Genomic DNA, 24,417 nt, shown 5'->3' on the forward strand with positions numbered 1-24,417 from the left:
GTAGTTGATTTTTTTTCCTCCTCCATTTCCTCTTTTAACTGTCCCTCTCAAGTTTTTTTTCTTTGACTCTTTAATCAGTTTTTAAAAAAAAAAGGCAATCTTTGGAATTTCCTGCTCCAACTTGAAATGCTGCAACTGGGAAGAGAGAGCAATTATATATTTAGCGACACTCTATGTGTCTGGGAATAATGGAGAAGCTCCTCTGCTAAAACACAGTGAAGAGTTTAATTAAGTTGAAGATGCTGTTTGATGTGGCGCACACCCACTGTCATCTGCTGCTTTGTACTTCTCTCTCATTATTTTCTTTTCTTTCTTTGTCTTCTCTGCATCTTCTCCACTTTCCCCTTCGCTCCAGGTTGCCCGAAGTTTGATGGCTCCGCTCTCGCTGGACATCGCGGGGGACCCGGACAGTGAGCGAGCATTAGGGAAACAGCGACTGAGCGTGGCTATAGGGGTTCTTGCGGGTGCCGCAGCGGTCATCCTGGTCATCCTCCTCGTGGTCACGGCTCGGCAGTGTGGCGCTCAGGGCAAGAATGGCTACGAGGCGGGAAAGAAGGAGCCAGAGGAAGACTTCTTCAGTCCTCCGGGGGCTCAACCGCAGGTCGGCAGAGGCAGGGGATCAGACCGGGGACGCAAACCTCGACGAGACAAACGCAACGGAAGTGGCATCAGTACCACTGCGGGAGGAGGCAAGTCCGACAGATCGCTCTACAGCGGTATCGTCACGGTCAACGGGCTGCGTCGCCACGCCAACGACGATGATGAAGAGGATTTGAGCAGTGCAAGTGAGCGCCTGGCCGCCCGCTACTGCGTCGTGGACGGCGACCCCGGCAGCCCACGGATGAGCGGCGGAAGGAGGCACCAATCGAGCCCAGATTTGGCCAGACACTACAAATCCAGCTCGCCTCTCCCTGCGGTGAATCTGCAGCCTCACTCCCCGCCAGCGGAGGGGAAGAAGCACCAGGCGGTCCAGGACCTACCTCCCTCCAACACCTTCGTGGGCAGTGGCGGTTGTGTGGGGAGCGCCGGCTCCAGCAGCAGCAGTAGCGGGGGCAGCGGAAATGCAGATGCCATGTCCCTGGGATCGGACCAGTGCTCAGAGTACGGCTGCCAGACTGGGAACAAGTACAGCAAACAGGTAAGTGCTCACAGAAGGGACTGGAAATGCTGAAATTGTATTTCCACCAAAAGCAGGTTCCTTTATCCCGTTGAGGTCTGCATTTCCACTGGGGTTTTAGGAAATGTAAGAACAAGACATATTGGTCTGCTCAGCACTGTAAGCACCATGGTGCTTTTTTATTTTTTTACAAAGTACCAACCCTCTTAGCAGGGTGCTTTTGGGGGGTAAAATAAAACCCTTGTTACTTTATGCATTGCCTGGTCCCTGCAGTGGAAACTCACCTCCTGCAGTCCCTTGTCCCTTGGGAACCTTCCTGCGGTGAAATACAGCTATGTGGGTCTCTGTGGATCCTCCATTTCCATGTTTGCTTTGTCTCCTTTTTATATGAACCTTTCTTCTCAGTCAGCTCTTCCCTGACTCTCTGTCCACACTCCAGCTCCTGATATCTGTCTCCCACCTCTTCCGCCCTCGCTTCATCTCCTTTTTTCCCATTCACACATCTGCTGACATACTGTACCGCACACCGCGGCGCTAACGTCTAAACACCTTTTTATCTCCACAAAATAGCTGTCAGTGTGTGCGCGCACGCCTGTGAGTCCGTGTCAGAACGCTAAGCCTGTGAGCAGAGTGACAGTACCCTGCTGTCAGAATGCGTGTGTGTGCTACGTGTCAAACATCAGCCCTCTGTTATAAGCAAGATCCAATGCAGGGGACGTGAGTCAGCCCCCCTACTGTAGTCAAACAATAAGTGAATGTGCATTTGTGTCAACATGCATGAGTGCGGGCACACGTGTGTGTGTGTGTGTGTGTGTGTGTGTGTGTGTGTGTGTGTGTGACCATGTGCACCAACCCCTGAGGAGTTGAGTTGCAGGGAGGATGAAGAGGGTTTTGCAGAGGATGTTGCTTCCAACAGGCTAATTGGTCATTTTCTTTCTGTGTTTCTCTTGTCAAGCTGCTTTCTGCTGTTTAGCATAAATTTTTATTTTCATAAACAGACTCAGTTGCATGGATAATGGATGCGCTTGGCTTTGGTGTTTACTCAGGAAGTGCTAGTTAAAAGCTGAAGTCCTGCTGACAAATAAATATTGCATAGTGCAACAACACAGTCACGGTTCACGGTTCGGTCTGGTTCGGATGGCGCGGGCCATCGAAGTGTTTTGATGGTTAAAAAAAAAACACGACCGTATTTGTGTTCGTTTATCAGGTAAAGTTTTATACCGTGTACATCGTCTTATCGCGAGTGAATCTTTAAAATCACCACAGGATGTCCTTCTCTCTGGACTCCAGCTGTCCGGCTGTGCGGATGGAGGACGCAGCCGGCGGGTGTTGACGGACAAAGTGCACAAAGTCTTCACACACCAGATGGCAGATGTAAAGTAATGTTAGAAGTGTTTCCATTAAAGTTAGCGATACGTGACAGTCATTTCTTTGTTCACTGTTTATTGGACCGTGGATGCATGCCTATTGCGTAGAGATGGTCACTCGCCTCTCTACCCGAGTTTCTCACACACGCACTCTAACACAATCTATCATCGTCGACGTACTGACACAGCAGGGTCTCTCAAGTCTGTGCGGGAGTGCTCCTTAGAGTGGCGTTTGAGTGACAGCTAACCCTTCTTAAAGGGGCGGCGTCTCGTTCCATTGATGGACAGCTCTACATTTATCCTCCCCGTGGTGAAAAAGTGCTGAGGTGGTCATTAAAACGGAAGTAGAGGAGCTTCTTAGGCTAATCAATTCATACATGGGCTCTCTGATCCTACTCAACACTGATTCACACACACACACACACACACACACACACACACACACACACACACACACACACACACCAGAACTTGTACAAATTCACATAGGCACGCACACTCCAGAGGTTAATCCATTACGGAGTCAATCCTCTTAATCTGCCGTTCCCAGGGAAAGAAAATGCTTACTGGGAGAGTTTGGTCCTCATGCTTACGTGTACTCAAAACATGCCAGCGTGCACACGAGGACGTGCAGACACACAAACTGACAGCATAATGAATTATTGATTGCTCAGGGTAATTAACTCCCCTGCTGCAGTCGAGTGTGCCCCTTGCACAACCCAGCCCACACCTAAAATATATCCAAGAGCAAGTGGTTTTGTGCACCGCTGCTTGTGTTTGTGTGCGCTCGAGACTGCGGGTGCTCGCGCGCGAATGCGTTCACGTCGAGGTGTCAGGATTTGTTAACGCTAACAGTTTGGCGACATGAGCAGGTTTGTGTTGGTGGGTGTCTGTCACTGCTCGAGGGGCTGCTTATTCCATGAAGGCATATGCATTTTCATACGTGAGTGCGAGTAAGAGATAGACTCTGGGAGTAAAAGGTGGCGAGCGTGTGCCAAATGTAGGAACTGGGACGCTGACAGAATTTGGAATAGCATTAGATCAGGAGTGGGAGAGAATTATAGGAGGTTAGGAGGCGAGGAAGATGGAGTAAACGAGATGGGGGGGTGGGACTTTGAATTTCAAAGCTACTTTACTGGGTCAGTGAAAACTCTAAAAAGTGTTTATCTGAAGTCAGCACATCATCAGACCAACAAGGGTGCTCCAAATAGGAAATAAAAAGTCGAATGTAAAAGAGAGGAAACTAGTCGTCATGGATGCAGGGCGAGATTGCATCAGAGAGGCAAAAAGATGATAAAACAGCACAGGCCGTGTGTGTTGGATCTTCTTTTTTTTTCCTTCTTTTTTATCTAGCTTGTTCACAGAGAAGAGGAAGGATATCCATATCAGTGGGCATGAATGAATATAAAAATGAAGACAGAAAGAGGGGAAAAGAGAGAGTATTGGGACGTATGCTCAAGAGAGCAGGGATAAGAGATAGAGGTTAGCTGAAGGGGAAAAGATATGCGCAAGAGAGAGAGATGGCAGACATGTGAGCCAATTAAAAGACAGCATTAATTTAGTGGAGTTGAAGTAAAAGGGGTTTAATGGCGTGTGTTTTGTGTTTTGATTAGGGGTGGGAATCGTCTAAGCATATTTTCTATTAGTGTCAATGTCATCACATTGCAAAATAAATACAATCTTTGCAACAGTTTCTCACTAATTGCAAGTTGAAAATATCTCATTACATTTATTATGAGCCACTTTTACTCCCTCAAAAACTTCTTATTTCAAGATACAAAAGGTAAAAAATAAGACCTAAGTTAAAAAAAAAAAACCTCCAGTGTCGTGGACTACTACGTACTTCTAAACTGAAACATTTGCTTGACCTGTTAGCAGATATTTTACTTGTGAAAAACAACTCAGATCTTGTCATTTTTTTACATCTTAAAATACAATGTTTCTGGACTTTTCAAAATGACAAATGGAATTGAGCTTGTAAACACGTTTCTAGTCTTCTGAAGCATTTCTGCACGGCAGGTCACACCAACACATTCACACACCCATGGCACAGTCTGCTACGTCACCTATTCATCACAACTAATCCATTCATACACATGCACACAGCAGCGGGAGCAACCTGGGGTTAAGTGTGTTGGCCAAGGCCACACAGGACATGTGGCTGCATGAGCTGGGGATCGAACCCCCGACCTTTAGGCTACCAACTCTACCGCCTGAGTCACAGCCACCCTGGTATTTTTGATTGATTTTATGAACCGCCTCTGATACCGCCTTCAGATCAATGTGGCTTATAGTAAGTGTAATGAAGTGAAAGAAATGCACTTGCCAAGATTTGAGTGGTTGCAGTCATGATATAAACAACAACCTGACTTTTATAGAAGTATTTCTCTCCTACGTAAATTATTTTATTCAACATATTCAAATATTAAAGATTGTCTGTATTCAGGCAGGAGAATAAATTCTTTCTTTTTTGGCCTCAGATTTTCAGTATGTTGATGCGCATGCACTCATCCATTACTGTCATATATTAGCCCTGAAAAGATGGCAGTACATTGATATCAAAAAGAGGAAAAGATGTTAGTGGAACATCTCTAAATGAAAGTGAGCAAGAAATCGAGCAGCATTGCCAGCTGAATTTAAAAAGCTACAAATAAGTATTTTAATCAACTATAGTAACTATGATAATGACGAGGAGGTGTTTCATCTTTTAATCAGCTCGTCGTACATCCCTGTGTTTGATTCTGACTGCCTCAGACGCACTGAAGTGAAGCATTGCGGATAAGCAGCCTCAATACTGATGGAGTTAGTGAAAAAGGAGAAGGTCTGAGCCTCCACCTGGGGAGAGTGTGGCGGGGGGGAGAGAGAGAGAGAGAGAGGGAGAGGTCTGGATTGGGCGGCGGCCAGAGAGTGAGAGTGGACTGCTGAGATATGGGTCATCAGGATACCCGTTGGCATCAGGACACATTAATGATCACAGCAGTCACATGGCACTGCAGTCAATATGGGCAAAGTGGCCTCGTTCTACACTCTAACCATTACTGCACACGCGCACTCACACACACACACACACACACAAACCACCAAACAGTTTCTGTCTGCTGACCCGAGTCAACCGCAAGGCCGTCATTTTTTGTTTGATCTCAATATTTGTTTTTACCATGTTCAACCTTTCTTTGCATTTCAGAACTTCTCTAAAAAATCACGTTGGACTCTTTGTTTCTTATGGTTTCTATTTTCTGCACTCTTACTCTCTGCCTCTTCACAGTATGTCTTTCTCCCCCTTTACTCTGCCATAAATCTGATCAGGCAGCCATTGCTCCTTTTTGCGTCTTCCCCGCGCGCCACCATGACCTCCGAGAACAACTCGACTCAGCGTTTTCACTAGTGCCACTTCTTCTTTTACTGTAGTGAGCACTTTCTCTCTCTGTGGGCCCTGCATGTGTGTGTGTGTGTGTGTGTGTATGTGTGTGTCTATGGGGACTGGTGTGAGTGCTGTGCCACGGGGGCTGAATCGAAGACGACACACACACACACACACACACACACATCCTCAGTCTAATCAATGTGCAGTTTGCAAGGCCAATACTGCGGTAGAAACAGGTGGGTTGACAGCGCAGTCTTTTTTTTTTGTGCATTGCACAGTTTCACCAGACTCTGTGAAGGTCAGCGCAGGGCTGTCACAGCGCGGGGTGCCAGAGTGTTTGGACACAGCAAGGGCAGGAAATGGAAATGAGTTTGTGGTGAATAGGACTCATCCGGCTAGTCTTGTCCATCTAATTGGACTGTATGGAAGGACGCCGGCGGAGAGATTAGGTCTACTGGATTATAAAATTGAAAAGCAGCTTTTCATTTCAACGAAATCCTTCCAGGATTAAATATGATGAGCGTCTGTCATAGACTCACAAAATCCCCCCCCCCCCCCCCCCCCCAACATGTGGACACGTCCACATACATCCACCTCCCGTGATGACATGCAGCGTGCAGAATAGGGTCACAAGGGTGAAGGCGTTTTCAACCACAAACACACACACACACACACACACACACTTCGCCTCCTCCTTCTTTCTCTCTGTTACACACGCACACACTGTAACCGAACCGTGACCCCTGTCATGATGATACAGACGCTCTGGTGTGTTTATTAAAGCCACCGCAAGTTCAGGCCGCGCAGCTGGCCATATGTTCACGCGGGTGAGTAGGAGGCAAGGTGAGGAGGCAGGGGGTAAGCGAGAGGTGAGAGGGATGAGGTAACCAAAGCGGGGATCACCCAACGAGCCAGACTGAAAACCGATCTGCTGACCTGGAGACAAAAGAGGGGTCGGGAGGGGCCAGCGAGGAGGGTGAGAGTCAGCAGGCATCAGGAGAGGGAACCTGAGCCACAACTAAAGATGATGAGAGCAGGGAAAGAAAGGTTCAAACATGACAGAGAACGACAGGCGTGTTTTTGAGTTGGACGCCCGTCTGCGGCCGATAAACACATCCTCACTCCGTTAACATTGATTTTCCATTTCAGCTTGCTCGTTTAGACACTAAGACCTTTAAAAAGGAAATCTTCAGTTCAGTTTCATGCTCGAAAAGAAGAAGTGAATATCTTGTTTGGTGTCTTTACTCTTCTTCCTTTCATTTAACGCTTTAGTTTGCTTGTCATCCTGCAGCGCGTCGTGGAGAAAAACAAAAAAAAAACCTTGATCCCTTTAGCTCGCCGCACGTCCTGCTGAAGCTCCCTGCAGTCATCCTCGGTGGTGGTCTCTCTTTGATGGGAGCTTTAAAGAAATTGCTGTTTAGTAAAAGTTTTCTCGAGGAACCAACCTCATAATTTGGTTGTGTGAAAACCACCTCCCCAAATGTGCAGTAAATCCGCGTTTAGGAGATATGGCAGATGTATTGAATTGTATTTTGACTTCAGTGGTCGCAGCTCTGGTACCGGGAGAAAATGTCTCCATTCAAAACCCTCGCTGACATTTCACCAAATCCAGTGAATTCAGGTAATTGAAGCCTGTAACCAAGACAACCATATCTCAGTACTCATAAAGAGCAGTAGAAAACTTTTGGTGCCAAAACGGCTCGAAAAAGCAATTTCCTTCGAGAGTCAAGGAACTACCCATCCCACAATCCTTTGTGAATGATATGGCTTCTTCTTAAATGTTACTATTGTTGTTGTTATAGTGTTTATTCTATTAGTACAAGAGCTGGGGAGGGGGGACAGCGGGTGTGTATTGTAACTAATGTCTTGTGTCCTGTCTGTCTGTATACTGCTACTGGATGCCTTGAATTTCCCTCGGGATCAATAAAGTATCTATCTATCTATCTATCTATCTATCTATCTATCTATCTATCTATCTATCTATCTATCTATCTATCTATCTATCTATCTATCTATCTATCTATCTATCTATCTATCTATCTATCTATCTATCTATCTATCTATCTATCTATCTATCTATCTATCTATCTATCTATCTATCTATCTATCTATCTATCTATCTATCTATCTATCTATCTATCTATCTGCACTGTCTTGTAGTTTGTGTTGTTGAATATATCAGTTACATTCACAGCGGCATTAGCTAACTAACTAGCTAGCCTGCTAAAGACACTATCTCATACAGGAGCACTAACCACCGTTTCACACTCGTGACCTTGGATTATGACATTATCATTAAATCCACTATGGAAAAAATGAATGGGATTTCAAGCTACGCTGTTAAACTCTATAGCACGGATATGTCACAAAAAAAACAATCTCAAGATGGGGAATTGTGCTCAATGAAACAGTAAAGGAAGCTTCACATTACTGTTCCAAATGTGTGAAATAAATGAATTCTCAGTGACAGGTTGAGGCATAATTTATAGATGTAAACCCTGTGTTCACACCCCTTGAATCACGTTGTGGGTTGCCAGGTTGTGGGGACCAAACGCTTGATGCTTGATGTAGTTGTGGATTGTGTGTCGTGTTTTATAGAACGTATCAGTCCATGTGTTTCAGTTATTATAATGAATACAAAATATTCTTTTGCTCTGGTCTACTCAAAACTGCAGAGCTTTTAAGTAAAAGCCCAGTGTTCATGAAAATCAAGGAAAATTTGTTCAGAATTGGACAAAAAAACAAATCTTAAGAAGAAGAATCTCAAGGTTCAGTTTTTAAGCAGTTTTGGGGGCTTTCAACCATGTTTCAATGCCCTGCACAGTGGTGTAAGTGTGCTCGGTTGTCATAGAGATACTGAACATCTGCAGTTATGATGTCACGTAAAGCGGCTGTGAGAAACCTCTGGTTTGGGTTTTCGTTCAGCTTCTCCTGTCGACAAGGCTCCAGCTCTTATCTCTTAAAACATGTTTTCAGTTCCTACATTCTTCCAACAGTCAATCATAAAACTTATGGACAATCTTTAATGTGAAAAAGTCAGTCAAGTCTTTTCCTGCTGCTCGCCTTATGTGACACCGACCCCGCGTCTGCAGTCACAGTCATTAATGTAGAAACAACGAATGACGTTCCAGTTGATTTTGTGTTCTTTATGCCCGTCATATAAAGTTACAAATTTCAGTCTGAATCATCTTAAAAACTTCTAACAGGAGCTTTAAGATAAGAGAAATAAGTCACGTGAAAACATGTAGCTGTATGAGGAAGTCGAAATTGTAACCCAGTTGCCGCCATTTATGATTTGACTGCACCAAAAACCACCTGAGCACCGCTCTCCCATGGACACATTGAAACCACGTCATGCAGCAGCAACAGTTTTACCTCTCCTCTCCTGTTCATGAATTACTCCTGATAGTGAACTTGGCAGTGAGTGCCATCATAACATTTTCCGATTGCACAGCAGTGCTGCTGCTGAATGCATCCGGTGCAGAAAGTGATGGAGGACTGCAGCTACAGCTATACTGTGCTGATACGAGGTTTTCACTCAGCAGCCACATGGAGACAAAGTGTTGTTTCAAATATCCTCCAATGAATGCAGATTAGGCCTCGGTAGCGGTGTTGAGGTCAATGCCATGGTTTATATGAGAAAATAGTGTTGAGAGTTAAAGCTTGTTGGAAAAGTCATTGTATAAAAAGAAGATCTTATTGTGTGTGTGTGTGTGTGTGTGTGTGTGTGTTTATGTATGTGTGACTCGAGGACAGCAGGACAAAGACGGAGAGACAAAGCAAGTGAGAGATTCAGACGGCTGTGCGAAGCAGAAGGAGAGAAATCGTCTGATTCCTCACACATCAAGGTCACCCAGAGCTTGAATGTGATTGGAAGTCCCCTCGCTCGTCTTGTCTCGGCTGTTTACCACACAGCTGATAATGTTCTTGTGTTAACAACTCCTCCCTTCAGCTTTTTGTTTCAAGCTCACTGCAAAATGGCAGGAATGTGGGAATGTCATTTCCCCCCCTACACACACACACACACACACACACACACGCGCAGACATGCTGAGGCAGGAGGCAGAGACACACACACACACACACACACCGCAGACAGCACTGGACGTGTGATTTTAACCCACACAGACACGCTCCTGTGTGTACATCATAGCATATAATTACACACCCTCCCAGATCCTTGTGTATATACGCTTTTCACGGCGAGCAGACACACTCTGATGACACAGGAGCGGAGAGGAAAGTTTTCCGCCTCTTACATCAGTTTCTTCATCCATTTCCCTCTGGATCGAATCACAAGCACAAATCGCGGGCACACTCTGTCTCCTAGAATCACACACATCCACAGGAGGCTTACCAACACACTCGCTGTTAACTCTGTCACACACACACAGGCGCACGCACTCTCAGTCGAACACACACAAAGACCTACATTGCGAGCCCCTCGCTGAGATGCTGCCTTTTATTTGCTTCTTGAAGACTCGGCTCTGTATTGAGCAGCTCTGCATTCAGAGCGTCTGCCTTACAGCATTACCTTAATGGCTGTCTGTGGGTTGAGCAATTTTACCCAATATTGCTAAACAAAAGCGCTCCTCCTCACACTAGACAGGGATTCTAGACAGCTTAGTAGCCCTTTGACTGGTTTTATCCACCTACACAAAAGAATCTTCAGTGCATTAAGTGGTATTGAGTTGGGCTGAATTAAATTGACTTGAATGGATTTTGAATTGAATTGAATTGGACACAGCCCAACTCGGCTCAGTTGCATAATTCAAATTGTAGGGAGTCAAGTCGGATTGAGTCAACTCAAGCAGAATCAAGCTGAAGTGAGGTGAAGTGAAGTGATTTAAATGTGTTTACCTTGCCGCTGGATGCTGCACGAATCAGCACGATGGACTGAGTGAGTATGTGAAGGACTTTTATTATTATTTCGAGTACAGTGAGAGAATATTATTAGCTAGATCTTTTTTGAAAGATCAATGCCAAAAGTTGTCTTTTTTCAGGTGAGCTTTGGCTTAAAATATTTAGCAATAAACGGTGCAAAAATCAGATCTGTACTTCAGGGGCTTGATGGTTTAAGTCTGAGCGATTAGGTCACCGTCCGAAGTCGTGCAGAGAATCACCATGATGATACGATATTATCACCATACCTGAGTCACAATGGGATTTTTGTTATTTTTAAACTGTTGCTATATGCTGAGCATTGCGACCATGTAAAATGATGCACGCACCTCGCATGACCTTTGATTGAACTTAGCTGGACATAAACATGAACGGACAACTGCACAGTTACATTAATTTTCAACAATGCAACTTGTTCAAAATGAATTGTGCAACCCCTTCAGCAATTGAAAATTAAACAAGCATATTTGCTATAAATATAAAAAAAATATCTATACCTGCCGGCCATGTCCGGATGTTTTGCGGTATCGATTTTTTCCTCCCAGTACATATTTCTTGTAGAACCACAGCCACCCACCCGCTGTGCTGATTGTTATCGACTGTATATTCACCTACCATTGATCCCCTTACAGTCCCACTTCAAAAAACCCTGAACTATCCCTTTAATCTTACAAATGACCCTGGTTCTCTGTCCACCACTAAAGGGCTCTGAAAGCTTGAAGCAAAAAAACCCAGCATTTGTACGACCACGTTGAAAAGCAGAGTTATTTCTACCTGACTGCATATAAATCTCTGTGATGAATCCTGAAAAGGAGATACGTGTGCACAGTCTTGGACAGTGACTCCTTGAAGGCTTGTCCAATGATGTGCAAGCGAAAAGTGACAGACGTAGCGGTGTGTGGGAAGAAGGAACAGAGGAAAGATGAAGAACGGAAGAGTTCCAACTTTGCTTTACTATCTTTCCACACATGCAACAACCTCCGGAACGTACAAACAACTTCAGGGTGAGCTGCATGTGTGAAGGCAATTTTTTTATTTATTTATTTTTTAATGAAAAGGAAGAATGTGCAACTTTTTGATCCAGAAGATGTGGCCTTTGAGAAACAAACACACAAATACACTCGTCCAGCGACACCAAAGGCGTTACCAAATGGCCAGCGGAGGACACAGTTGTCCTTGGCTGAAGCTGGATTTATCTCTGGTCCACATTGTTGTGTAAGGAGGCTAATGTTAGCCCTCCTTAGTTATCTCATTACATGTAAATGGAAACAGAATGATGATCTAAAAACACTTGATGACATCCACACAAGCAGAGAGTGTGTTCTTCTTCTTTCCTCTAGTCCTTGACTGAAACAGCTTTTGTTTAAAGGAGAGGAGCCGTCCATCCCGTCCATGTAAACACGGCTCTGACAGCCACACGCCCAGCAGAACTTTGTAAACAGTCATGACTCAGAGAAATACTTGATTTCCGGTGTATTTGTGTGTAAAGTTTTGTCACGTCAGCTTTGAAACGCTGCCTCAGTAATCAGTAATTATGTTTAGCAATGCAGACAAACGTATAAATGTCCTTTACTATTCCACCCTGTGAAGTCTGTAAACACGCCGACAGACACGTCCATCCGGGATTTTCAATGAAGTTAGAATTCGTGAAACTGCATGCACAAGTTTTCAGAAGAGTATACAGAGAGAAATTTAATGGTCAGACTGAAAAAAAAAAAAAAAAAAAACATGCCCGCGAGCACAGATCTGATTAGACAAACTCTGGGGGGGGGGGAAAAAAACTGAGTTTACAGGTACAAACTCAAATATACAAACTTATAAAAGTCAGAAGAGAAAAACAAAACTCCACTTTCAAGCACCATCAGGATTGATTGAGTATTCCATAGTCGAGTCGCCTGCACTGTCTGCTTCAGTGCGATGTAACTCATCCAATAAAAAAAATTGTCTTTCCAAACCTCCATCCCCAATGTCTGTCTTCTCCCCCCAACCATACACACACACACACACCCTCCGTCTGTCTTCTCCCTGATTGATCTCTCTGTTCTCCCTAAGTGGTTTCATCTCTTTTCATCACTCTCCATCTGGATCCATCTCTTTTCAATACGTGTTTTTTTTTTAATGGTCCCAAACTTTTTTTTTTAATAGCACTTAATAGTTTCTTTAAATTTTAAAAATGGCTCTTAACAGCCCTCTTCATTTCCCTCCCCCACCTTTTTTTCCTTGACTGAGTGGTTGAAGTCGGCTTTAATCTTTGCTTTACAATTTTTTTCCTGATTGGGTAAAAATTAAGCATGCTACCGAGGAATGAGCCTAAGGTGTGATTTTTTCCGCAATATGGTTAATGTATTTTTGCTGTTGGCGAATCGAGCACATTCCGAGGCGGATATCAGCTTATTAGATCTTGTGTGTGAGTGTGAAAAGCCCGGCCCTGGTAGCGCTGTAGTCCAAAGCCAATGTTTTTGCCCCGGGCTGAGTGTAGCCATCTGTTTTCGAATAGTTGGTGGAAGATAGATAAATCGCAAGATCAAGATGGAGATGGAAGGAGAGAAAAGGGTGGAGAGGAAGAGAGGGGAAATAAGTGGAAGAGGAGCAAAGGAATTCCTGGTCAGCACCCATGTTTTAGGAGAAAAAAGAAGGGGGCTGGGTGGGTGGGGGGTTGGGAGGGGGGGGTTGGGTTTGGAAGAAGAAGGGCGACTGAGAGAAGAGGCAGTTAGGGTGGCGATGTGATGCTACAAAATGAGAGTGTGTTGGTGGGTATTGCCCGAGGGTGGGGAGCTGACGGAGGAAGAGATGGGGTGAAAAAGATAGAAATGAGGTATTTAGGTCTGGGGTTACATGGAGACTGGAGGGAGGGAGGGAGGGAGGGGCGGCTCTGCCAGGAGAGCCAAGTCGGACTCTTCAGGCTATTTTGGTGTGAGCGTGTGTGTGTGTGTGTGTGTGTGTGTGTGTGTGTGTGTGTGCACTCGGGGAGGACAGATAGAATGAGAGCTGTCTACCTGCCCTGTTGAAGAAGTTACATAAATGTGAGTGGGCAGGCCTCCCCCCTGCAGCAGTGCTCCATATTATCAGCTTGACCCAAACCTCTCTCAATTCATCTTTGTACAAGCACGTTTTTGTCTGTCTGTCTGTCTGTCTGTCTGCCTGTGTGTGTGTGTGTGTGTGTGTGTGTGTGTGTGTGTGTGTGTGCCTGTTTCGATCCATGTTCATCCCCCCAGCCTAGTCCATACCAGAAATACACCTTATAAGAGTTGCCCACCTACCAACCCATACATGCACACACGCTAGCACAGAAACAGGGAGCGGTTCACTACAACAAGCAGCCAGACGAGCCTTTAGAGAGAATCCCCCTCAGGTGCCTTCAAACACCGGCATGAAATAGATTGACCTGCCTCACCCCGCACACTGATTCTCACATGGACGAACATCATCGCACATTCACATAACACCACCTTTAGCTCTCTCCTGAGGATGCTACAAATGAATCACTTCAACCACAGCCTTCATCCATAATATGTAAGATAACATGGTTTTTTTGTTTTACCCGTGTGGATAAGGAGAAAAACAAACAGAACCTGGATGAATCAAACTGCACTTTAAATCGGAGGCCTGCTCGTAACACAGCCGAGTAATGGCACAGCATTACAGTAAAGCTGCTTCTTAATGGGTCAGCATTGCACAGGTACAAGTCGGACATGCATTATTTAGGAAGCTCTCTTCTCCTGTTGCACAAATTCAGAGATATTATGAAGTTGTTAACGGCTACAGTGAGAAGACGGGAGGAGAGAAGCAAACAAACAGGGAAACAGACCAGTGATGGACGAAACTTAAACACAACCACACAACATTTTTAATCAAAGTCATGCAAATCTACCTTCCAATTAGAGGCCCCTAAAAAGGATTCCATGGGGATGAAATGGCAACCTCTAATTGGAGGGATAAAAGAACCCTCTCATCTGAGAGAAGGTGTAGAAAATATAGACATCTTTACAAACACACAGGCGCACGGAGCGCGAGCGGGGATCACTGACAATTTATGCGTGGTGGCGGGAGTCGCTCACACAGCGTCGGAGGTAAGATGAGAGTGTTGTTGACAGAGATGTGTTGCATTGTCAGGTGCAGGCACACACACTCACACAAGCGCGCTCATTGACCGGTCAGTCTCCTTTTTTTTAGAAGCGTGAATAAAGCTTTGGTCGCGGTGTCGTGTTAACATGAAAGCTTTCACGGCTGTTATAAAGAGCAGGCTTTGATTAGAATTAGATGTGTGAGAGTGTTTCTTAATGCCGGCCTTTGCTGACGACGGCTCCTTTTTAAATCCAGCAGAGCCGTTGCAGGGAGCCTTCCATCAAAAAAAAATATGTCGAATCGACGATTTCACCTCAACATGCTCTCCGTGGTTCTTTTTTTTTCTCTCTCTCTCTTTTTTTTTTCCCCCCCGAATGTTCTAAAAGGCAGAAGTCAAGCGTGCAGCTTGGCCACGTTTTAAGTAGATCTCAGCACAAAGCAGCAGCCGCAGCACCACTGTGGTTTCCAGGGTGATCAAACGATGAATTTCAAATTATTGACTAAACTGCTAATTGAATATCAAAGAAACTGGTGTTATTTTTATGAGCGTGTCGAGTCCCTTCTTCAGGAAAAAGAAAAAAAAAAAGGCTCCAGTGACTTTGACAAAGCATTGTCGGTGCGATCATTATGCATTGACTCAATAATTCATCTCTGCTCCCATATGGAGCTTTATGCAGAGCGTGAGTCAGAGACTGTGATTGTAAGGAAAGCGCTTCACACACAGCATGTCCTAACTTGTGTCGACATCAGCCGGAGCGCTTACATCTACAAAGTGCTTTTTTTTTCAAAGTCAAAGCTTTCTAATGCATTATACAAATATGGCATAATATGTAGTATAGTGGAGGTCATCCTGTTCTGTCAAACAATACTGTTTGTTGTGGAGCGGGCTTTTTTTTCTTCAGTCGTCAGATACAGTCAAGGATAAATCTTTAATCCTTCAAACAACATTGTGTCGAAGATTAGTTTCCTCGAAGCTCAAAGGAATACTGTTTGTCCAGGAGTTACTGTAAAACCAACAGCTTGGAGATAACAGTTCACACAGTTTAGAGACATCGCTTAGAACAACTATCATAAATAAAACTAATTATTTATTCAAATTAAATCCAGTCTATAAAAGATTAATAATCATGTTCTCGTTAAATATCATTTGAAACAAAATGCAGAAAACCGAGACTTACGCTTCAAACATGTTGTTTTTGTCTGGCACATCAGTCATTTCTTGAGAATTGAAGGAGGATATGGTTGTTCACATGTGCAGCTCTCAGTGGGAGATTGATTCCCGATCGTACTGGAGACGTGGCGTTAAAGGAATAACACAGAAGTGGCAGACGAAGAGACACGCTGTAGTCGTCTGTGTAGGTTCTTAGTCTTCCAGGTTAGGGTAAATTTGAAGCGTGATCCAAAGACAGCTGGACTTTATTGAACGTCTTCAAGATCTTCAACCAAGTCCAGTTGACTTTGGATCGGACCTTTGAAGCAGCAGATATGTCCCTACGATGAGAATATTTATCCTCTGTATTTTCCTATGTGTAGTTTGACATAATCACAACATCAACAAAGGAAAGGAGAAAACTTAATGCAGCCCTTAAGTTAAGTTCACGGGGATCGTACTCATCACAATCATGCAGTCTATGGTCGTGCTCCCACTCACTCGTGCTGAATTCTCCAGGTAATATCCTGTCTTCTCAAATCAGCGTACTCAGACTTTCATGGACGTGTCTGAATGAAAACATCGATGGTGCGTTTACACATGCCGCTAATCTCCTTCCAACCCTGCCCTTTGGTCATGAGCTGTGAGTATTGACTCACACAAGCGGCCCAAATGAGTTTCCTGTGGAGGGCGTCTGGGCTCAGCCTTCGAGATGGAGTGAGGAGCTCAGAGATTCGATGTGAGAAATGAGTAGAGCTGCTTCGCCTTTGCATCAAAAGGAGGGGATCTGATCAGGATGCCGACTGGACGCCTCCCTTCGGGTGGAGACCTCGGGGTAGACCCAGACGCCTCGGAATCCCCCCAGGAGGAGGAGCTGGCCAGAAGGAAGTCTGGGTTGACTTACCTGACTTTGTGATGGTGAAAATGGACGGATGGCCTGGAAATTCAAATAAACATGACTCACCAAATCCTTGATGAGTTAATCAATAAAAGACATGGGGACACATCAGAACAGAGAGGAGTAAAGAGTTAACACATACTGCATGGCTCACTAACTTCATGCTTCTCTTTAATGCATCCCAAAGTCTCCTGCTGCCTCAGCTTGAACCCACACAAAAAGAAAACTATTTCAATTTATATATTCCTGAAATCCTTCAATCCCCAAATGACACATACAAGGCTGTGCAATCAGCTAAGATAGAGAAACATTAAAACACAAGTTGGAGAATATACATTGACTCATTATGACTAATTAGTGCAGTATATACCTGAAGTTCAGTGTGCACAGACGTTATGTTTTCTGCTGCCTCTTAACTCTTTTACTGCAGTGGCTGGGAAATAATTTGCATTTTGAAGTTAAAAAAAATAAAATAATTTAATGCCAGGAGTCGCATAATAATCAGGCCGACTCCTCAGCAAAAAGACTCAGCTCTGTGAAACTCGGCTGGATATGACTTCAGTGGAGTAATTTCTTAACCCTAATGCTGAACCATAATTTTCAAAGGGGATTTCAAAACTGGAGCCAGTGTACATGTTCGCTTGAAGTGTGGTGTGAGGTTATCGATGGGAACGCGCTGAATTCTCCCCTGCTTTCTCATTAACTCTCCTCCTTCCGCTCAATGGCCCGGCTCTGCACTCGGTCTCTGGTGTATCGAACAGCACACACACGCTCGCACACACACACACACACACACACAAAACTACCACATATACGCACACTCATATGCGAGAAGTCTGTTTGCATACCAAAAGCATACTTCATAGCTCAAAGAAATGAAAGCCATATTAATTATACAGTCTTGTGTCCGGACGAGCACATACACACACACACACACACACACACACACACACACAGGACAGAAGAGAAAGGGAGGGAGCAGTTGTTTTATGTTTTTCCTCTGCGTCAAAGGAGACAGAGTGTGAGAATGATTGAGTCTCTCTGCGTCAGGGAGAGAGAGCGAGTGAGCAATAGCGCAGAGCGGGAGAAAGAGTGCACTGTCCTCCTCTTTTATGTGTGCGTGCGTGAGTGTGTGTGTGCGTGTCGTCTACCAAGTATAACACCCCCTCTGTGTCCCCGAGTCACTCACACACACTGAGACTATTGTCAAGACGTTGGGCGAGGCACCCCGAGACATTTCTGTGGCACTGTGTCTGTCACAGGGGTGATAGGGCCGAGACGGCTTCAATCACACACATGAGAGTTATCCAACACTCGTACACATATATGCTGATTTTACCATTTGAGGTCATGCCCATATATGGAGGTGGAGTGCGAGTATGTGCACCTCCAGCATACTCATAGGTGTGTTTGTGTGTTTACAGCCTACAGTATGTGTACATGTTTGCCTGTGTCTGACAGCACATTAGGCTAAGCTATATTTAACCTCGCAAAGTGAGTGACACTGATTCTGAACTGTCAGGATGGATTTCAGTTTGCCGTGGCGTCGCAGCGTGTCATCCTCTGTCAGCTCAACCCTGTCCGCACATTTTACAAAAGGCAGGAGTGTCACAAGGGAGACGGAGTGGACGCTGGAGGGAGAGACATGAAAGAAGGACGGAGAAAACATTAAAATAAATTGAGGCTATGAGAGAGCATATGTGCAAGCTTGGTTGGTTATGCAGGAAAAAAGAAAAGATGTCACGGCCAAGTTTGAGTTTCTGATGCCAGGACGAGATTTTCAACAATTTAATTATTATTGTTTTTTTATTTATTTTACAAACAACCATGTTCAAATGTTATACTATTGCTTTTATTTTTTTTCCGTATTTTTCTATTTCTTATTTCATTTGAGAATGAATGAACTGTCTTTGATTACGTATTTTAACAGTTAGTCATAATCGAGAGAACATGCGTGAGTAAATCAGTCCTGATGGAGAAGCTTGCTTTGACACATCTCTGTGACGTGAGTCTGCATTTAAGTGTCATAGAAACAGATTTTAACATGGAGCTGCTTTCATTAGTCATGTTAGCAACTAATTGCCCAATTGATATTGTTTACAGACAGCCATTCTACCCACAATGCATTGTATTTTGGTTCACCTCCCTTGTTTGGTCCAGTATGTTTTCTCACCTCCGGCGAACCGAAATGTCCTGGTGCACTCGGTAACAAACCGAGTCCCTCCAGAGACCAAACGGCTTGTGTATGAACGCTCAAACATGTTTCATACATGATTTTTATCTCCAAACGTTAGCCCCACCATGATATTCACTGTGAGTCAAAGGCAAATGTCCCCAAGGGGACAATGAAGTGTTTGATATGGTAACATGGGAAAAGAGAGACGGCCCAGCCCACTCATGTAGATGACTTACTGGTGAGGAGTTATGGCAGTTTTCCAAATTCAGCATCAGTACAACTCATAATAGAAGAGTTGGGAAGTGGCCAGGTTGTCTTTGGTGAACCTTTCTCTCTATGTAAGGAAGTGTAAGACTTAATATCGACTGTAAGCGCAAAACAAGCAAAGACGACAGGTGAGTCGTGCAAAAAAAATGCTGAAAGAGAACGTGAAAGTAGAATACGTGATTATGTGACCGATAACAGAGAGAGGGCAGTTTAAGAGGAGGGAAAGAAGGATGGGCTACAGTAAGAGGAGACGGTGGACTGGATACAGAGGAAGAGGAAGTATGGAGAAGAGAAAGTGGAGGTGTGTGTGGGGGGGGGCGGGGGGGGGCAGGAGGGTAAGGTATGAGATAGAGACTTTGCTCTTGTATCCGGATGTCTCTGAGGTCCTTTATTGACTCTGTCTATTGTTCACAGCAGCACTCCTAATCACTCTCAACAGGGAGGTTGTTTCTGTGTGTGTGTGTGTGTGTGTGTGTGTGTGTGTGTGTGTGTGTCCACCAGCTCTTGTGTGTAAGTCGACGTATCTTTAGCATCATCCTCACTTCTACTCTTTCATACACTCGCCCCACAGTGAAGCTATTGTTCACTCTCCTCTGGTCACCCTTAATGGACAATAGCAGTGGGTGGGAAAAGCCTGTTCCTAACACGCATACTATTAGACTAATGGTCCTGACACACACACACACACACACACACACACACACACAAAGAATGGGCAGTAAATGCCATCTAAATAGCAGGCATGCATATGTATGGTGTCTCTTGCTCACGCTCCCACACAGAAGGCCAGTTGTAAACCACCATCCTGTTTGCATCTTTCTTCACAATGACTCCTGTCACAGATATTAAAAGCGATGACTGTTTTAGTGAGTCGCCGTGGAAAGCGATCATCATCACATGTACACACACACACACACACACACACACACACACACACACGCAGGCACAAAGACACACCAACAAAGAGGCTAATCACAATCACGGGGCGTTTGTCCGGTAAGCCTCGCTTTTTTTTTTTTTTTTTGCTTTTTTTTTTAACGCCTCGCTCTATGAGCATTTTGTTGCCGTTTTGTTCCTCCCTCCACATGGACAGGCACGGCTACACAAAAGGGATAAACATTTCAAAAGCCCTAATGCTGTGAATAGAGTCAGTGATTTCCTATGTGTATCTGCAGGGTGGAGAGCCCAGATGGAGGCAGGGAGAAGGGAGAAAGCTCAATGCCAGAGTGGACAGCTTGATGCTAACAAAGCTGTGGTGGATGGCGATGCAGTAGAACCCGCATGCGGTGAAGCGGCCTCTCCTTTCTGCTCTCTCTCTCTCTCTCTCTCTCTCTTAGTACACAAACACACAACATCCCCTACAAACAAACTGCGCACACCCACGCACTTACAGTAACTAGTTAGAGCATTGATAATGAGCAGTGGCCGCAGGGTTTCGCCTTTAATTGCTCCCAGTAAGAGAAAGTGATTTATGGCCGGGGGAGCTCCGGCAAATTACATACATAGATTGCTAAAAAGTGTTCATCGAGGCAGTGGTGCCGGTACGCAGCATGGTCGGTGGTTCCAATCGTGACCACAGGGGGGCCAGCAGCAGACTGCAGCAGAGTGAAGAGGAGTAGAGAGAGAGAGAGAGAGAGAAAGGGACCGCATAGTGCCGATCAGATGACCTCGCTGCTGCAGTTAATGTTCTCTGGTGCTCAGACACAAGGCGAAGGCTCCCCGCTCGTACCGCGGGGCTGCTGTACTACAAGCTATTGTTGTAGCAGGGGTGCCGTTGTAGGAGGTGTGGGAGTGTGTGAAGGAGGGGACAGATGGGGTGGTTGCAAGATGAGGAGGAGACAGAAGGGAGAGATGTGCCTCTTGAAGCAGGCGCTCGATATCTGCTCTTTCTTTCTCACTTTCTTCTCTTTCTCCTCTTTGTCTTCTTCCTCTCTTTATTCCTCACACTCCCTCCCCTCCTCTTTACATTATTTTGCCCCCCCCCCCCACCCCCCCGCCTCTTTTCCAGTGCCGCATTTTGCCCCCCTTCTTTCCCCTCTACCTCATGCCCCCTTCTCCTCCCTCTCCCTGTCTCTCCGTCGCTCCCTCTCTTCTTTCTCTCTCTGCAGTGCAGCACAGTGATTATCATTCCTCTCACAGAGTCAGGCCCTGATAGTCAGATACTGCTGAGCACCCTTCTACATCACCTGCTTCTGGAGGGAGCAATCGAGAGAGAGACTGAGACAGGGAGGGGGGGGAGAGAGAGGGGGGGTGGGAGGAGGGGGGAGAGAGATGGAAAGAGGGAGTAAAAGAAGAGAGAGAGAGAGAGAGAGAGAGAGGGGAAGGAAGGTTTATGGGGGGCAATGTGAAATATGGAAGGGAAAAAATCAGAAGCATGGAGAAGGGAAGAATTGCTGGTACTGCAGAGGTGGTCTCTCTCTCTCTCTGCAATATGCAGTTCACATAGTTACAGATGTGTGTGTGTGTGTGTGCATGTGTACAAGCATGCAGGTGTGCCTAATGTGTGGAGTTTAAGAACCTCCATGGAAATCTGTGCGAGTGTGCATGTGTTGTGGTAACAAGGCACCTTGGCTCGTGAACATCTGTGAGTCAGAAAGCTACAGAAAACGCCGCTCATATTCCTTCATCCCCCCTCCTGAGCCGAGTTTCAACCTGCTCCAAAACGCTTTCTGCATTCTGCGAATACCACAACAGTCCCCCCTCACTCACTCACTCACTCTCTCTCTCTCTCTCTCTCTCTCTGTCGCTCTCTCGCTCCCCTAAACTGCGTTCTTTGTCTCTTCAGTTCCACCTCAGACAGACTGCGGTCATGTAGACTTTTACAAGTCTGTCATTTTTTTTTCTTCTTCTTACAGTTTACCCTGCCACCCATGCTGATTACCCGTCCTTTTTTTTTTATAGCTCATTCATACATCTCTCAGTGGTGTTATTCATCATCGTTCGCCCTCTCTCTCTCTGTCTCTCGACACTTGTCTTTACCTGTCTGCTGGACCTAATGGGTGCGCTGAGCAAACAGGACATCTGCTCTTGTCAGCGTCGCCTCGGGAAGCTGCATTCCAGCGCGGCACACGTCAATCTGTGACGCTAAAAGGTCACACATACAGTTTTAAACCCCCCATATTTAAATAACCAGTGTAAATATATCACAGTCCAATGAATTGTTAATGTATCTGTCCTGCTCATACAGCCCTGCTGAGATCTTTTCTGTCAGCATATTTCACTGTTTCCCCTCAACGCTGCCTTTGATGCATAACTCAACACATGAAAGCAAAAGGTTTCAATAGATTACCGCAACAAATGTAACCGAAGAACAAAGAAAGCCGACCGGTCTAGTGCGACGCTTCGTCAAAATTTGTTTTTGTTTCATAGCTTGGCCTCGTTGGCACTCGCAGGAAAAATACAAAAAGAAAAGTGTTGTAGCAGGATGTTTAAAAAAAAAAAAAACACACAACCAGATGAATCGGGCTATTTGTGTGAATAAGCTGAAAAACACCTCGACATGAAAAAAAAACGGAAAAAAAAACCTGTGTAATTCGCCACCTCTGAGGTTCACACTTAAAGGTGCGAGCATAAAAAAAAAAGTCTGTGCAGAAATGATAGAAGGAGACATCTGGAGAGGATATGAGGATGTACATGGTAACGTGATTCAAATGAAAACAAAAGGAGGGCATCGAAAATACACCGTAAGTTATAAAATGTAATTATTAGAGGTACAGCGACCGATAAGATGACAGCATGAATCCATGTTAGGGCTGTCATTGTAATAGAGTGTGTAACTTTCATATGATATCGATACCATGGCAACAGAAGTAGAAGTCTTCGGCACCTGATCGTGGCTACTTGCTTGTTTTTAATTGTCTTTAATACAACAAACACTGATGTCTGTATTTGTGTAAATTGAATTATGCTGCTTTGAGGTCTGTCAGAGAATAAAAGACATCTTTATGAGACGCTAACTGCTCTTGAACAATTTGTTATATTTACTGATCAATGACTTGAATGGGAGATCTTTAAAGGACATCTATTCTGCTGATCCATTATAAATACGCACATATAAAGTTAGGACTTTGGATGTCCTTAATACACCTCGGCAGAGTTTTTTCTAAATACACGTCACACCAGAATCTGACGAATCAGAGCAAAGCACGGAGCAACGCGGTAGGTCATGCAGCTCTACGAAGGACACTCATGTTTGAACTTTTCTGCGACTGCAAAGAGAGCTGGCCAATCAGAGGAAAGTTTGCATGTGAGGAGGAGGAGGGGTCTTAAAGAGACAGCAGCCGATATGAACGGTTTCAGGCCGAGGCTGAAATGAGCGATTTTACTTGACGCAACATTCAGATCAGATTCAATAATGAGGTGAGCGACACATCTCTCAAAGCCACTCAACAGGTGTCCCAGACTGACAGGATAAATGTTGAAGTGAGTATAGCAGATCTCCATCGATCATCATTTCTTTAACGAGATTGAATTTCAAACTGGACCTTGAGATTCTTTTTGATCCTGAAGGAGCCCACGTTTGCTGTTTCGTTTCTCTGGCACACTGTACCGAATGTTGCCGACGTGTTTCTGTGTAATTAAGATGATTTCTCCTGCCAAATAAATGTTGCCTCTATATGAGACAATAACGAGAGGAACATCAGTAATCACGGACCGTTGAATCTGAATGAACCCAAACCACTCTCTCTCTCTCTTTTACTTTACAGTATGCAGATTTTGGTTAAAACACAATGAGCCAATCTATTGATTGAAAAAGTTGCCAACTTTGGCTGAAATTTACTGCTGAAAAACAGTCTGTGTAGCGTGATAAAGGGTTGTTGTTTTTTTTACTATAAACCATGATACAAGATAAATAATAATCTTGTTTCCATGGAAATCAAATCTTCTTATACAATCCAAAAAAAGATCCAAAGTTTGAAGAAGTAAGACAACCTAACTCCAACTCCAAGTCATTATCATAAATGATAGATCAATTGTAAAAACAAACTGGCAGTTATTGAGTTGACTTGTTCAGTCCAACACTCACTCACATCCATGTTTGCTGGCGGCGTCCGCAACAACACCATCTCTAAACGGAGCAACGACAAGCCAGCGGAGGCAAAGGTCATTCT

The 24,417-nt window shown here is 44.7% G+C and overlaps 1 protein-coding gene across 1 annotated transcript in view; it reads left to right on the forward strand.

Annotated features, from left to right (window-relative positions):
* Positions 1–24,417, forward strand: part of pcdh7a (protocadherin 7a) — a 48,832-nt gene that overhangs the window by 11,264 nt on the left and 13,151 nt on the right. The window contains exon 3 of the mRNA XM_079337028.1: positions 356–1,138. Within this exon, the coding sequence (XP_079193154.1) occupies positions 356–1,138 (783 nt within the window). The remainder of the gene's footprint in view (positions 1–355; positions 1,139–24,417) is intronic.

This window comes from Symphodus melops (genome assembly GCF_947650265.1).
Source record: "Symphodus melops genome assembly, chromosome: 2".
Lineage (NCBI taxonomy): Eukaryota > Metazoa > Chordata > Actinopteri > Labriformes > Labridae > Symphodus > Symphodus melops.